General features: G+C 48.7%; 2 protein-coding genes across 7 annotated transcripts; one reads left to right on the top strand and one right to left on the bottom strand.

Annotated features, from left to right (window-relative positions):
* The first annotated feature begins 68 nt into the window (after positions 1 to 68).
* POLR2H (RNA polymerase II, I and III subunit H) lies at positions 69 to 3,680 on the top strand. Of its 3 annotated transcripts, none has more exons than XM_003991839.6 (5): positions 69 to 291; positions 1,257 to 1,340; positions 1,424 to 1,517; positions 2,066 to 2,149; positions 3,310 to 3,680. In XM_003991839.6, exons 1-5 carry the CDS (start codon positions 219 to 221, stop codon positions 3,425 to 3,427), a joined length of 453 nt encoding a protein of 150 aa, XP_003991888.1. In that variant the 5' UTR covers positions 69 to 218; the 3' UTR covers positions 3,428 to 3,680. The 3 variants fall into 3 exon arrangements, with proteins under 3 accessions (XP_003991888.1, XP_044893129.1, XP_006936276.1); XM_006936214.5 differs by lacking the exon at positions 69 to 291 and adding an exon at positions 781 to 977; XM_045037194.1 differs by lacking the exon at positions 2,066 to 2,149.
* Positions 3,681 to 6,849: 3,169 nt separating this feature from the next.
* Positions 6,850 to 13,640, bottom strand: THPO (thrombopoietin). Of its 4 annotated transcripts, none has more exons than XM_019839213.3 (6): positions 10,365 to 13,640; positions 10,016 to 10,143; positions 9,630 to 9,716; positions 7,983 to 8,150; positions 7,659 to 7,739; positions 6,858 to 7,542 (listed from the first exon to the last, which is right to left on the bottom strand). In XM_019839213.3, the coding sequence occupies exons 1-6, from the start codon at positions 10,546 to 10,548 to the stop codon at positions 7,168 to 7,170; spliced, it is 1,023 nt and encodes a 340-aa protein (XP_019694772.2). In that variant the 5' UTR covers positions 10,549 to 13,640; the 3' UTR covers positions 6,858 to 7,167.
* Between the last annotated feature and the right edge of the window lie 17 nt (positions 13,641 to 13,657).

Genomic DNA, 13,657 nt, shown 5'->3' with positions numbered 1-13,657 from the left:
GGACTCTCGGAAGCAATCATTCGGGGCGGAAGTTAGGAAGCCCCGAGAGCCAGGCAGCGGAAGTGGTGGCGTTACTCCTTGTCGGCGCGCATGCGTTATTCTAGTCACTTGCTGCCACTCTGTAGGTGCTTTTACCCTCCCTCCACGCGAGGGGAAGCGCGTACCCTTAGTCGTGGTAGCGGTCTCAGCCACTCTGCTACTCTCGTGGCTGTTTCACCATGGCGGGCATCCTGTTTGAGGATATTTTTGATGTGAAAGACATTGACCCGGAGGGCAAGAAGTTTGACCGAGGTAAGTGAGGTGTACGTAGGGGCGGTTTAGGGGAAGGGGCTAACCTCCTCGGGGACACGCCCCTGGGCCCCTTGTCCACCCCACCCACGTGGCCTGCCCCTACCGGCAGTTCCTGATAGAGGACTCTCCCTCGGGAAACATTTTATAGATGGACAACGGAGACTCGGAACTCTGCCTGGCTTCACATATGCTGTGCCCTGTGCCTGGCTGGCTTTTTCTCATGGTGCTGATAAACTCCTGGGCACCTTTCTAATCGCTCCCCACTCTGAGCTAGGCGCTGTATCGAGCACCTTAGACACATTTTGTCCTACCTATTCCTTTCAAGAGCCTCCATGAGGTAGGTGGTGACTTACCCAGTTTGCTCCTAGAAGTTAAGTAACCTACCCAAGGCTACATTGTGAGTAATCAGACTTCAGAGCTTGTATTCTTGTAGTGTCCTAAGAATTTTTAGTTCTTTGTGACGTCCTCCCTTAGTCAGAATTGACTGATTGCTACACACGTCTTTATTCTGTTACTGATCAACAATTATTGAAGTGTTCCTCCTTGATGTCTCTTCCTTTGCTTGGAGACTGAGATGTTCTTCGAGACAAACACCAGTTCTTACAAGTCCCGATAATCCACTCAGCACAGCAGCCAGCACCGAAAGACAAACCTTTGGATGAACGAATAACTTGCCCAAAGTCAAGGTTGTTTCTTAATCACCCAGGCAGGCCTAGAACCTGGATATTATTTATTGCCAGAGGACCTTTGTTTTTTTCTGGGATTCTGTCCACTTGCCATAGTTTTATTCCCTTTCTTTCTGACATGTCTGGTTCTGCATTTCTCTGAGAGCAGATGAGAGGCTAGTGGATGCAGACCGGGTTAGACTGAGTGTTCAATTACATATAATCCCCCAAAGCAGGGTCTGTAGCGTTTGCTGGAGCCTGGCAATTACCTATGCCACTCTTTTCTCTGCTTCCCTCCAGTGTCTCGACTACATTGTGAGAGTGAATCTTTCAAGATGGACCTAATCTTAGATGTAAACATTCAGATTTACCCTGTAGACTTGGGTAAGTATTGAACACAGACAATAGCAGGAGGCTTTTTGACATTTTAGCCGTTCTTCACTCCCAGGTATTGCCATTATTTTCAGGTGACAAGTTCCGGTTGGTCATAGCCAGTACCTTATATGAAGATGGTACCCTGGATGATGGTGAATACAACCCCACAGATGATAGGCCTTCCAGGTGAGGAAGTGAAGAAGGGAGCACTTGAAATACGCCTGAAGATTAAGTAGATAAGTAGTATGAAAAGACCCTTATTTAATTTGTGGAATAAATGATTATCAGCAGAATCTGAGTAACCTTAAGGAAATTGCTGCACTTAAGAATTTGAACAGCCAGGTGTTTATCCAAGCAGTAATTACGTGCTTGTGGGTTGTAGTTTATTGATGGCTAAGGAAATGACCACTGAGTGACCTAAACTGTGTGAACCTTGCATCTTGGGAGAGAGTTTGGTGTGATGGAAAGGCTTTAGAATTCCACGGAGTTCAAATCTCAGCCCTACCACTTATTTGTTGAACAACCTAACCTCTTTCAGCCTCAGTTTCCTCACCAGTAAAGTATGGATGGTCCTGCTTTGCTCATTGGGTTGCTGTGAGGACTAAATGGCATTGTATCTGGAAGACGTCCGTTTTCATAATGTTGACACTTAGTTATCAGTTACCATTATTAAAGGGCCTCTCATTAATGTTAACTACTTTTTTAAGAATAACCTTGCTATTGTTGTTTCACAGGGCTGACCAATTTGAGTATGTAATGTATGGGAAAGTATACAGGATTGAGGGAGACGAAACTTCTACTGAGGCAGCAACGCGTCTGTAAGTTCCATGGTCTTGTGAGACCCTTGTCCCCCTGCCTTGGGCCATGCTCTGAAAATCTGGGCCGTGCTCATGTTTCCTGTGTCTCTCCCCAGGCACCTCAGACCTAGGCAGGACCCAGAGGGGACTGTTCTGGGAACAGTTTCCAGTCTGAAATGTAGGCTGCTCACTTGGCCCTTTGTCAGGACCTCAGGGCCCAGGAGTCCAAGTGAGAAGCCGATGATCTTGCTATGTGAAGTGCAAAGGCAGGTTGCTTCCCCAGGAACTAAATGCAGCATTAAGTGATTAAACTGCTAGACTTTTTTGGTTTTGTTTATTTGTGTGTGTGTTTTGCTACTCTGCAATCCAATCCCTAGTTCTTTGGTTTCCCTGCCCAACTATTTTAGCTGTTCTTTAAAATCTTATTAAAACAATATGTGCTCTTGGTAAGAAATTTGAAAAGCAGAGAAGTAATGTGAGGAAGCAAAAAAAAAAAAAAAAAAAAAAAATCACCTATAATTCCATACCCAAAGGGAATCTTTTACATAAACATTTTTGAGTATTCTAGATTTTTTCCTGTGTACTTTTTTTTCTTTGAGATCATATTGTTTGTTCTCTTTTTTTTTAAGTATTTATTTAGTTTTGAGAGAGAGAGTGCAAGCGGGGAAGGGGCAGAGAGAGAGAGAGAGAGAGAGAGAGGGGGGGGGAGAAACAGAATCCCAAGCAGGCTCTGTGCCATCAGTGCAGAGCCCAAGGTGCATCTCCACCTCATGAACCGTGAGATCATGACCTGAGCTGAGACCAAGAGTTGGATGCTTAACCGACTGAGCCATTCAGGCGCCCCTTCTTCTGCTCTTTTTGCTTCAAGTTATGTAAAATGGGTTTCCCTATGTCAGTTTAAGGCTTTTCCTAAACATTTTAATAGCAGCATAACATTCCAGTAAATGGATCTATCTTAGTTCATTTGATCATTTCCATTACTCTGGGCATGTAGCATTTTCCACCTTTGTTTGATATCCGGAATACTGCCATGCACATATCTGTGCATTCGTCTTTGTCTGAATTTTGGTTCCTAATGACCAGACGCTAGAAGGGTGCCTCTCTTTCTTAAGCTGGGATGGGGAGCCACTGGGTAGCCGCTCCAGAGCTTAGACTCATGGGACTGGGGCCTTCCATTTCAGCTCTGCCTACGTGTCGTATGGGGGCCTGCTCATGAGGCTGCAGGGTGATGCCAACAACCTGCACGGATTTGAAGTGGACTCCAGAGTTTATCTGCTGATGAAGAAACTGGCCTTCTGAAGCACCCAGGAAGCCAAACTTGCTGCTTAGTCACTTAGGGCTTGGACATTCATTCATTCAAGCCTGAGGAGCGGTAACTGTTGACCACCTGTTCAGGAGGGGCTGTCTGTCTGCCCACTGTGGGTGCATCTTTAGGTGGTCTGGACTCCATGGGAAACTTGCCTGTGAAAGACCCAATGGGAGAGCTTAAAATGGATGAGAAGTTGTTTTGTGTGTATATGATTTTTAAATTAAACTTTACTTTTTCAGATCCGTTTCTGCCCCGCCCTTAAAAAAAAAGTCTTTTGCATTTACCCTAAAATCATTTTTTCTACTTTGCCTGTGGTGTGGTATATTTCTGGCCCACAGCCAGATGATCACATGTCAATGTAGGATCTATCCCAGCCTTTTGGTATCTGGGTTTAGGGTTATCTCAGCCTTCTGGGTAACTACCCCAACATTTATCCTCCAAAGTGATTTTCTGTCTGGGAGAGTGTTGTGCTTTTGGCTCCTGAGGGCACCCCAGCACCGGAAGATACCACCCATTTGGCATAGAATTTTGAATGGGCAAGGAGCCCTGCTTGTGTCCTTCCAACACTTTAAGTCTCTTAGGAAGTCAGATCACGTTGATTTAAATGAGTCACTTGCATATCCTGGAAATGTCCATCATTTTTGTGGAAGCTTTGGGTGGAAGCTTTTAGATACAGGCATGGGACATGACTATGAAGAGAATAGGAAGAACAGATTTGGTGGTTATAGGAACAGGTGGAGGAGCTAGGTGTCTGCTCTACATTGCATTACTGCAGTGCAGGGAGGGAGGGTGAGTGGTGGGGGTTCTCACCAGTACCACTGAACAGGCAGCTGCTGCACAGACCAGTGAAGTGGACAAGGCAGCAATACCAATGAGGCTGGCAGTCCAGTTCTAGGACAATGGAGCAGCCTGACTGCAGTCCCTAACTTAAAACTGGGCAAAAACAAAATGGAGGAAATGGTGATGCTTGTAGAAGCACTCCAGAATATGAGCTGGCTTTTCAGCCTGGCATTTGAGGTCTCTGAGAAAGTCTCTGGACTCTTATTTCCCCTAGGAGATTCAGGGTAACAATCCAGAAAGATTGTGAGTGTGTATTAAGCAGTTTTCTCTTTTGATCTCCTGGTTTTGCCATGGGAGCTGGTCCCCCTGCTGGGATGCCTGGGGTATTTCCTTCCCTATCATTTTCAGGTCTTTACATGAGGTGTTAGAAATAGTATTTAGGGAAATGGGTTGAAAATGGATGGCCTCTGCAGGGGGGAGGAAAAGGTGTTTTGCTTTACTGTGGGGGGGGGGGGATGGACAGAAGGTGCAATGGGGGTTGGAATGAATTTTCATGGACTCGTAGAACTTTTTTACGTGGAGTCAGATTTGGGGTTTTGGAGAAGGCTGGATTTAGGTTAGAGTGGGAAAACTTAATTACCAGTAATAGTTTGTGGGGTAGCATAGCAGACTATCCTGGCTATCCTGGGTAGCAGAAGAGAGAACTGGCATGCAGTTGAATAGAGAGAAGAGTGTTCTGGTTGTCACAGTTTTTTGCTTTTTGTGTAAAGGGAAGAAGGGATGGAATAAGTCTGACGATGATTTGGGAAGGGTAGATTCTCAATATGGACAGATTAGTTCACATTGGAGAAGCCCAGGGGTTATTTGGCATTTGCCCTGAAGTAAGTCCAATGCCGATACTGGATGCCTGGAACTTACTGGCTATATACTTCTTGCAGTTTTGCCAACCTTGTCTCTCATCTGACTGTGCTGAGAACCCTTATTAAGCCTTTGTCTTTGGTCCCTTCGGCATATCTTGTTCTGGGTGCTGACTCTTTCATGTACCAGAAGGTTCTTCATTTTGATCATTACATTTAATCCAGGTTAGTATTTCAGTAAATTACAATTTCTACTTAACCATTCCCTTGACTGCATGCTGGAATTTGTAGTGTGGATGAACTGTTTTCTCCCATGCAAAAACTGACACCATCTGAGATGCGTACACTTTTGAGCTTTGTGCATTTGTTGATTCCTTCTCCATGGCAACTGTTCTATCCATGATGGGAGAGAAGGACACCTGGAGATGTCTAAGTTCATCCCCCCCTCCAAGAGCTTTTGGTTTTCTACTCAGAACTTTTTAATTGTTGGTCTGTTTACTCCCCCAAGACTTGGAAATCTTTCCTGATATATAGAATCACTGAATGATCTGTTGGACAGTACACCACACTGGGGACCATATGGGCTCTGGTCAGCCTAGGGTTTCTTCTTTTCTTGCTCACAGGGCTATGTAAGCATTGAGAAAATGCCTGGCTTCTCTGAGCCTCAGTTTCATTGTCTGCAAAGTAGAGATGATAATCCCAAGGTGATAGAGTTGTGTGAGCGCTATAAAAGGTAACATACGTAAGGTTCCCGGCATGCTGGCTTTCATTTCTTCTATTTTGGAATACCTCTAGTGATCCTGGGGTATCTGGCAGTGTTTGGAACTCTGGATTCCTGGCTGTTTTACCTACATGGTCGTCTTTCCTTTGGGGAGTTGCGGGGAGGGAAGAGGAAAAAGCTGCTATTAGTTTTCCTACAGGAGCCTCTGGAGGTAGTGTTGACCTGTGCAATGGAGTTTTTGTTTTGGGCAATAATAAACCTCTTCAGAGGCACCACAGCGGCATTTATTTGCAAGGCCCCATAAGCCTGGCTTCTCTAGAGAATCCTTAGCAGAGTTCATGGTGGTCATATAGGGCAGCTTCTTAGATACTGTGTGCTTCTGGGATTGGGAAATGAGCCTTCAACTTGTACTTGTCCCTCCTGCTGTGTGAGCCCTAGGAGACTGACTCTTGCCACTTCCTGCACTTCCCCCTGACCTCCACAGGAGGGAGGCAGGAACCCGTGCCTGGCAAAGCTTCCTGCTGAGCTGCTGAAGCTCTCGCTGTTTGCTCAGCTGTCGCATCCAGGTTTTGTCTTGACTGAACTGTCTGCACAGCCTTACCTGGGGTGTGAGGCTCTCCAAGGCTTCCTGTTAACTTTTTGGGAGGGGAGGGAAGGGGGAGATCTATTGCCCCCTGAGAAGAACATCTCTTTCCTTTGCTTTTCTGTTAGCTTTTGGGTGTTCTTATTTATTCTTTATTTATATAGGCTCAGTTTTGTTGATTATGTAGAGACGGCCTTTCTGAGAGACAACTTCTCATTCATTTTTCAAGAGTACGGATCTCCTAAGAAAAGGAGATCAGAGCCCTATTGAGAATGATAGTAAAGGGGAGAAAGACACTAACCTTAGTTCTGAGGAAAAAAAATCAAAGCTCTTTTTTCTCTCTTTTCTGACATAAGGTTAGTCTCTACCTCTGTTCAGAAGCCAGGCCAGACCAGCCTTTTGCATAATTACCGTATGAAAAAGAGCACGTAGAGAATTAGCAAGCTGTAAATTTGTGCGGAAAATAGACCAAAGATAACTAGATGCTCTAGTGAATATTATTGATAGCTTAAAAAAATAGCTTCTGAAGTTTTACATTATACAGTGAAAAATGATCCCCTTTTCTGTCCTGTGTATCCCGCTTTAGCAGGGCTTTGGGTTTCAGGTGAAAGCAGGAAATCTGGTATAACTTGATTCCCAGGGCCTCCCCTCCGGTTAAGGGAACTTTACATGGGAGACAGTGCTGAAGCTGGCAGGGCCCTAGTACCTTACTCCTCCTGAGACAGATTCTGGAAGTGAGGGTGGGGTGCAATTAGAAGAGGACTGGCAGAGTTGGGTGTGACAGAGGGGTCAGGAAGTGGAGGCTGGAGCTGGATCGGGGGAGTGGGTGAGGTGGGTGAAGGAGAGAAGAGTGTGTATTGCCCAGTAGGAGGATGGGTTGGGGAAGGAGAATATCCAGGCCAGAGGTCGGGTGGCAGGGAGCTCATGTCTGAAGTTCCTGGAAGGGCTCCTAGAGCCCTGGGTGAGGGTCCAGGAAAGAGTCCATGAGTTCCAGTCAAGGGTCCGTGTGTCCTGTTCACGTGTCCAGGGATTTGGTCTAGGTACCTGGAGGTTTGGTTCAGCCGACCAGGAATCTTGGCTCTGAATCCCTGCAGCCTCTTCAGAAGTCCAAAGCCAGTAGTTCTGGCTGCGACACGGGAGTCTGTCTCCAAAAATCCAGAAGTCCTGTTTGGGAGCTTGTGTAGTGTGAGGACTACAGAGGTATTGCTTGGGCCAGCTGTAGTGGGCAGGGCCTGCTTGGCACAGAGAGTGGGCCCTACTACAATCAGCAGGAAGCGCACCTTTCCTCGGAGCAGTTGTTGGAAGCTCAGGAATATGGCATTGGGATCCTTGTGAGCTGTGGTCCTGCCCTGTGGAGGAAGCTGTGGGCAGAGGATGGGCCTGAGGCCAGAGATCTGGGCCAGATATCATGTCTCTCTCGTGTCTATAGGGAAAGATAAGGTGCCAGCACCCGGACTTTATGGCTTGGGGAAAGCACTCCTTAGTAGGTCAGCTCTGCTACCCTCAAGATTCCCAGAATTCTCCTTTCTTCCCTCAGGTCTTCCAAGGGGGCTAAGTCAGCAAAGGACAGTCTCTGTAGTCCCCTTGACTCAGGATTTACTTACCTGGGTTCCTAGGAGGCCCTGCAGGGCCCCAAGGAGGAGGCGGACCTGTCCAGAAAGCTGTCCCAGGAGGGATGAGAGGCAGGTGGGTCCCAGTTGTCCCCGTGCTGCCATTACTCCCTCCAGCAGAAGGGTCGCGGCTCCCAGAACGTCCTGTGCCTTGGTCTGCTCCTGCAAAAGAGATGGAAGGGAGAAGGGCCCACTTCAAAGGGCATGCTAGTAGTGGGTTGGGAGCCCGAGGAGTAGCCAGGGGGATGAATCATAGGAGCTGAGAATTGGACAGGACCAAAGTCCCACCCAGCACAGGAATTCCTTCAGAGTCTCCCGACAATTGGTCATCGGCCTCTACTTGAGTAACTCCGGTGTCCAGTAACCCAGCCTGGTCTCACACTTAATTTCAGTCAGAAAAGTTCTTTTTTCCCCTTATATGCTGAAATCTGAGCTGTTGCAGCTTTTACCTCTGGGTTCTAGTGTTGCCAGTTCACTCTTTCTGCTACAAAATCTTAGGGTCATATGGTTTTTTAAAACTTAATGTAGAGATAAGGCCATCACAGAGATCATGAAAATGAAGGAAGGGGGCTTACTGATAAATGGCAGACACAGAACTGCAAGGGATCCCTACGGACCACCCTTCATCCCTGGCCCAGGCCCCCTGGAAGACCTGAGGGAAGAGAGGGCATTCTGGGGATCTTGAGGATAGAAGAGCTTGATCTTAAAAGGCGTGCTCCCTCCCAGGTTTCCTGAGCCTCAGACTAAAGTACTTCCAGCCATACCACAAGACTACCACTTTCCTCCAAACTACTCAGACAGCACCCCCCCCCCCCCCACCGGCCTTTTTTAAGCCATTCCTCACATAACCTGTTTTCTAGCTTCTCACTGTTCAGGTTGCTTCTTCCTTCTGGACACATGCTAGTTTAATATGGTCCCTCTGAATAAATTAGCATTTATCTTGAGGAGGATGTCTGGTACTCAGTCCAGTACCGTTAAGTGCAATCCATTTACTGTTTTTTAGGAGTATTTCCACAATGCGGATGCTAGACATCTAAAACCAGCTAGAATCACTAGCTTTTAAAATAGCTGCTGTTTGAGGTCAACTCCGTCCTCCCAGATCTTTTTCATAGTAAGTTCTAGGGCTGGAAGTTTATATAAAGGAAGTGGGGGCATCGTGGCCTGGAAGCTGGAATAGAACTTTATTTAATTACTTTGAGTAAATGTACAGTTTTATATATATCTCTGTTAAATTTTACCTTGTTTTTGACCTAGCCTTTCAGCAAGTTGAATCTTGATTCTGCCTTTTGTTATTTTAGCGGTGCTTCCCAGTTTTGTGTCATCTGAGGATGACAGATCAGTCTTCCTTCTTCATGCTAACTTAAGAAGGTTGCACGGGACTAGGTCAAAGGCATGGCCATAAGCGACTTTTATCCAGCTTTCCTTGGTGTTCAGCTTTGAATCTATTTTAACATACTAGGACTGTAAGTCACCTTGTCCAGAGGACCAACATCATAGTGGAATGTAGATTAGGTTAGGGTGGCCAAGCTGAAAGTGAGATATTCTTAGGGGGCTCAAGAATTTTAAAGAATCCATGGGAAGCAGTACAAAACTGATGAAGACAGGATTTAGGGAAACTAAAGGAAGGAATGACTTTCTTACCTTCTGGGTTTTCCATTCTCCCAGGCTAAAGTCCACAGCAGGCAGCAGGACAGGTGTGGACAAAGGGTTAACGTCTGGGCACTGGCTCTATTGAAAAAGATGGGTGGTGGAGAGGTGGAGAAGGGAGCTCAGATAAAGGGGGGGGTATGGTGACCCCCGTGACCAAGATAGACTTCCATGAGCAATATATATCCAGGCTAGAGCTTTTAAAATGGGCTAGATTGCAAATCGTAATCCTTGTCAAGGAGTGGTGATTGGGAGGCGGTGATCTCACCAAAGACAATATGGGGACAACAGTGCTTGGATCATGGAGTGAGAGGAAGTGATGGGAGTAAGGGCGTCTAACCAGTTAATGGGTAGAGGGGTGAGTGCTGGGAGATTCTCACCAATTTGCTGTGAAGGACATGGGAATCACGAAGCAGTTTATTTAGGAGACGGGGGTCACAGGCTGGAGGAGCCGGAAGGCATAGATTCAGTCTTGCAGTTAGGAGAAGCATGACCACGAGGAGCAGTTCTTAGATGAGAAGTGAGGTTGAAAAAGAAGAAATCACTGTCAGGTGGTGGTCCAGAAATTCCCATTTAAGAAGACTTGAAATCCAGGGAATTTGCCTTTCAGAAGCCTTATTCCCAGGAGATTGGGTTCCCTCAGCCCTCCACCCCTGCAGCACATCTCCTTTGTCTTTCCTGTCTAACCATGTTCTGATTTGGCCCTAGGTCCCTCCAGTGTGTTCTTACCAGTCAGCTCCATTCTGGCCACGCTGTCTGGTTGGAGTGGCTCCCTGGATGGGGCCTCTCCCCTGAATCCTTCCTGGGGCCATGGAGGCGGCTTGGGCTCTTGCACTTCTTGCACTGTGGGGCACAGGTGGGCTGAGGAAGAGGGTCTGGAATCTATCCTGCAAGTGACAGGAATAATGAACATTTAATCAGGTGTCAAGGAAAAGACTGCCTGGCTGGGGGGAACAGCTGCTGGGAGGGTGTGAGCCGCCGACCAGCCTAGAACTGCTAGAGCTCTGACTGCTCCCAGGTTTCCGTGTGAGTGCAGCATATTGCGTCTCCTTTTTGTCAGGCTCCTTGGTGAATCTGCTGTGGGGCACCAGCCCCCTGCTGAGAGCAGGACAGAATCTGTATACACACACACACACACACACACACACACACACACACACACACACACACACATCTTAACTGGCCTCAAATTCTGAGCAACCTTGGTTGTTTGGTTGGAGACAATCTAGGACGGGGAAAGGGAACAGAAGTATTGTGGCATAAGCCCTGGAGAAGAGGTTGGAAAGCTGGATACAGGGTCAAGGTGAGGAGCTAGTAAACACGTGCAATGTGTTGAGGGGTGGCTTGGGGAGTGGGGCTGAGGAGGCGAGTTGGGCAAAAACAAAACTGGACTACTAGGGGTTGGTGATTACAAGATTATGAAAAGGCGGTATGGGAGCAATGAACCTATCATTCTCTTTCCATTTACCCCCACCCATAAGCCTCTTGGAGTTTTTCTTTACACTCCCAGTTCTGAAATACTGGGTTATCCAAGGTGAAGAGATGGGCTAACAGTCTTGGGACTTGCCACCTGAGGCAAGATGCCCAGGAATGGGCACCTGCTGAGTGAGGTACCCACCTTACACGGCTTACCTCACCTTGGACACCCACCGTATCCATCTCATAGCCCATATCTTCCTCCCTGCCCCCTTTGCAGAACCCTTCCAGTTCCTTTGCAGGACCCCCCACATGGCCTCCTCCTTCTTTGACGAGTAGTGCAAAGAGGCCTGCACCTGATTCAATATTGGGATTTCCTGTAGGTCTGTCAACATGCATGAGCCCTCCTCCCATTACCCTCTCCTTCGTCCCAGCTTCTCCGGTCCCACAATTCAGAACCTTAAGCTAACTAGGAATGGCTGGGTAAGAATGGGGATTGGATCTGTGTCCAGCTTGATGCTATGTGTCCTAAGCCCTAAATGTGCCACCTTTCTTATTTTCTCCCTGAGCACATGTCCCCTTTCCTTAGGACCCGCCAGGACTGCTATATTCCTCCAAGTCTGAGATCAGTCCCTCAGAACCCAGCACCCCACCCCCTACCCCTGCTCTGTCCTGCTCCTCCCATTCTGGGAAGGCTACACTCTTCTCTACAAAGGTCAGTGCCTGTAGGTTCCAGTTTGCCTGCCCCTCCCCCAGCTGAAAGCCCAATTTCTCTTTCCTGTCCTTCCTACCCTCACTTAACTCCAAAACCTGCTTGCCACTCACCGGGTGGAGAAGGGCTCCAGGACCCAGGTGCACAGCAGGCAGCCCTCTGGGGTGCAGATGGGTAGGAAGACATGTAGTGTTGGGGCACAGCCCCTCCACAGCAGTAGGGTCACACGCCTGCCCAGGCCACTTCTGCCCAATCAGAGAGCAGGGAGCTACCAGACACTGGCGAAGGCCCCCGGAAGTGACGCCTTCTCCTCCCACCCGCACTGAACATGGAGCCCCTGCCTGGACCATGGTCCACCAGCGGAGCCCAGCTCTTCCACCCACGCACACCACACAGAGGATTTGAACAGAGGGATCCATCTTTTTCTAGGAGATGGGAAACCTGGGGCCTGGCTGGGGAAGGAGATGAGAGGGGAACAGGGTTTTTTTCTAGGAGGAATCGGGCAGGACATTTTTGTTCCTGGGGAAGAGTCACAAAGGTCTGGTTCTGGTTTTAGGTATATTGGTGGGTTTTTCAGTTCTTGACTGGGTAAATTTCTTTTCACCTGCTGTTGAAATCCATTAGGGCTCTTGCTTTTCTGCTTTTCTTTCCTATAACCCTCTCGGAGTCATGTCTTATTTCCCCTTTCCCAGTGGGAATGTGGGTATTGCCCATTTTAGAGAATGACGCTGTCATTGGTCAGTGTTGTGGGGAAAGCGTTTGGACAATTTGAGAGGACTGCACGGTGAGGGCTGTTTGTGGTGGTGGTGGTAGGGAGGGGGTGGGGGTGAGGCTGAGCTCAGGGCCCAGCAGCTCAGACAGCTAAGGCCACTTAACTCTGTGCCCAAGCTCTCCTGCACTTGCCCTGTCTTTCTCCCTCTTCCATCTCCTACCACTCCATATGTGACAAGAAGAATAACCAGGCCCATGTGTCCCTGTCTTAGGGAAGACAGCTGCTGAACCTCCCCCGCAAATACCTCCTGCTGGCCCCCCTCTTCCTTTGGCCCTGGCTCTAGTTCCTTTGCTTTCCCCTCAATCCCAGTCTCCTCACAGTCTCTGTCCTCAGGGGCCTCCTGGCCTGACCTTGTTCCCATCACCCCCACCTCAGTTCTTCCCCTTCTGCTCCTCCTCCCAAGGATGGGGCTGTCAGCTAAGGAGGATGGCCTAGATCCCGGAATTCTCCAGTTCAGCCAGATGAGATGCCTCCCAAGATTAGGAAGGAGGGTGCTGGGATGGTTGGGAGGATGGTGGGTGAATGGGTGTGGGAGGGGACAGGGAGGCAGTCAAGACCAGGAAACCAAGACAAAGGAGGTTGGGGGTGGGGTGGAGAGGCAGAGGGTCCCCTGCGTGAAGGAAGAAGGTGAGAAAGGATGTGAGGCTGGGGATGAGGATGGTTAGATGGGCCTCCGGACAGGTTACCGTAGGGAGGGAAACACTGTCACCAGACAGAAATGGGACTCTGAAATGGGACTTCCTGGGGACCAGTAGAATGAGGACAGACCTCAGAGAAGAGATAGGGACACAAGCTAGACAGAGAGTGTGGGTAGTGTGGGGTTTGAGAGGTGCTGTGGGCCCACAGTAGGGGAGATCAGTTGACCGGCCTTTGGTGCACGTTGTCATCCTTAAAAGACAAGTCTTCATCCTTCCGGCAGTTACCGAGTACTAGCCCAGTGGCCGGCCCAGGCCTCAGGCCCAGCCTCTGCCCCTCCCTGGCCTGGGGCTCCCGTCCCGGGCTGGACACGCACCTCCCGGTGCAGCCGCCCTGTGGCCTCCGGCAGCGGGGGGCTCCAGACCCGCCTCTCCTCCCCTCTTCGCGCCCCCTGGTCTCTCCCCTCCCCCTACCCCCTCCGCTCCC

This window comes from Felis catus, chromosome C2 (genome assembly GCF_018350175.1).
Source record: "Felis catus isolate Fca126 chromosome C2, F.catus_Fca126_mat1.0, whole genome shotgun sequence".
NCBI lineage: Eukaryota > Metazoa > Chordata > Mammalia > Carnivora > Felidae > Felis > Felis catus.
The sequence above is the reverse complement of the archived record's forward strand: the minus strand, read 5'-3'. Positions and strand labels throughout refer to the sequence as shown.

What these genes read in the sequence shown, in the direction of transcription:
- POLR2H (XM_003991839.6), top strand. Translation starts at nt 219, where the DNA reads ATGGCGGGCATCCTGTTTGAGGATATTTTTGATGTGAAAGACATTGAC. An exon ending in GGGCAAGAAGTTTGACCGAG is followed by an intron (nt 292 to 1,256) that starts GTAAGTGAGGTG and finishes GCTTCCCTCCAG; the next exon opens with TGTCTCGACTACATTGTGAG. An exon ending in ACAGATGATAGGCCTTCCAG is followed by an intron (nt 1,518 to 2,065) that starts GTGAGGAAGTGA and finishes GTTGTTTCACAG; the next exon opens with GGCTGACCAATTTGAGTATG.
- THPO (XM_019839212.3), bottom strand. Translation starts at nt 10,548, where the DNA reads ATGTTCATTATTCCTGTCACTTGCAGGATAGATTCCAGACCCTCTTCC. An exon ending in GGCCAGAATGGAGCTGACTG is followed by an intron (nt 10,144 to 10,364) that starts GTAAGAACACAC and finishes TTCTCATCTAAG; the next exon opens with AACTGCTCCTCGTGGTCATG. An exon ending in ATGTCCTTCACAGCAAATTG is followed by an intron (nt 9,717 to 10,015) that starts GTGAGAATCTCC and finishes CTTTTTCAATAG; the next exon opens with AGCCAGTGCCCAGACGTTAA.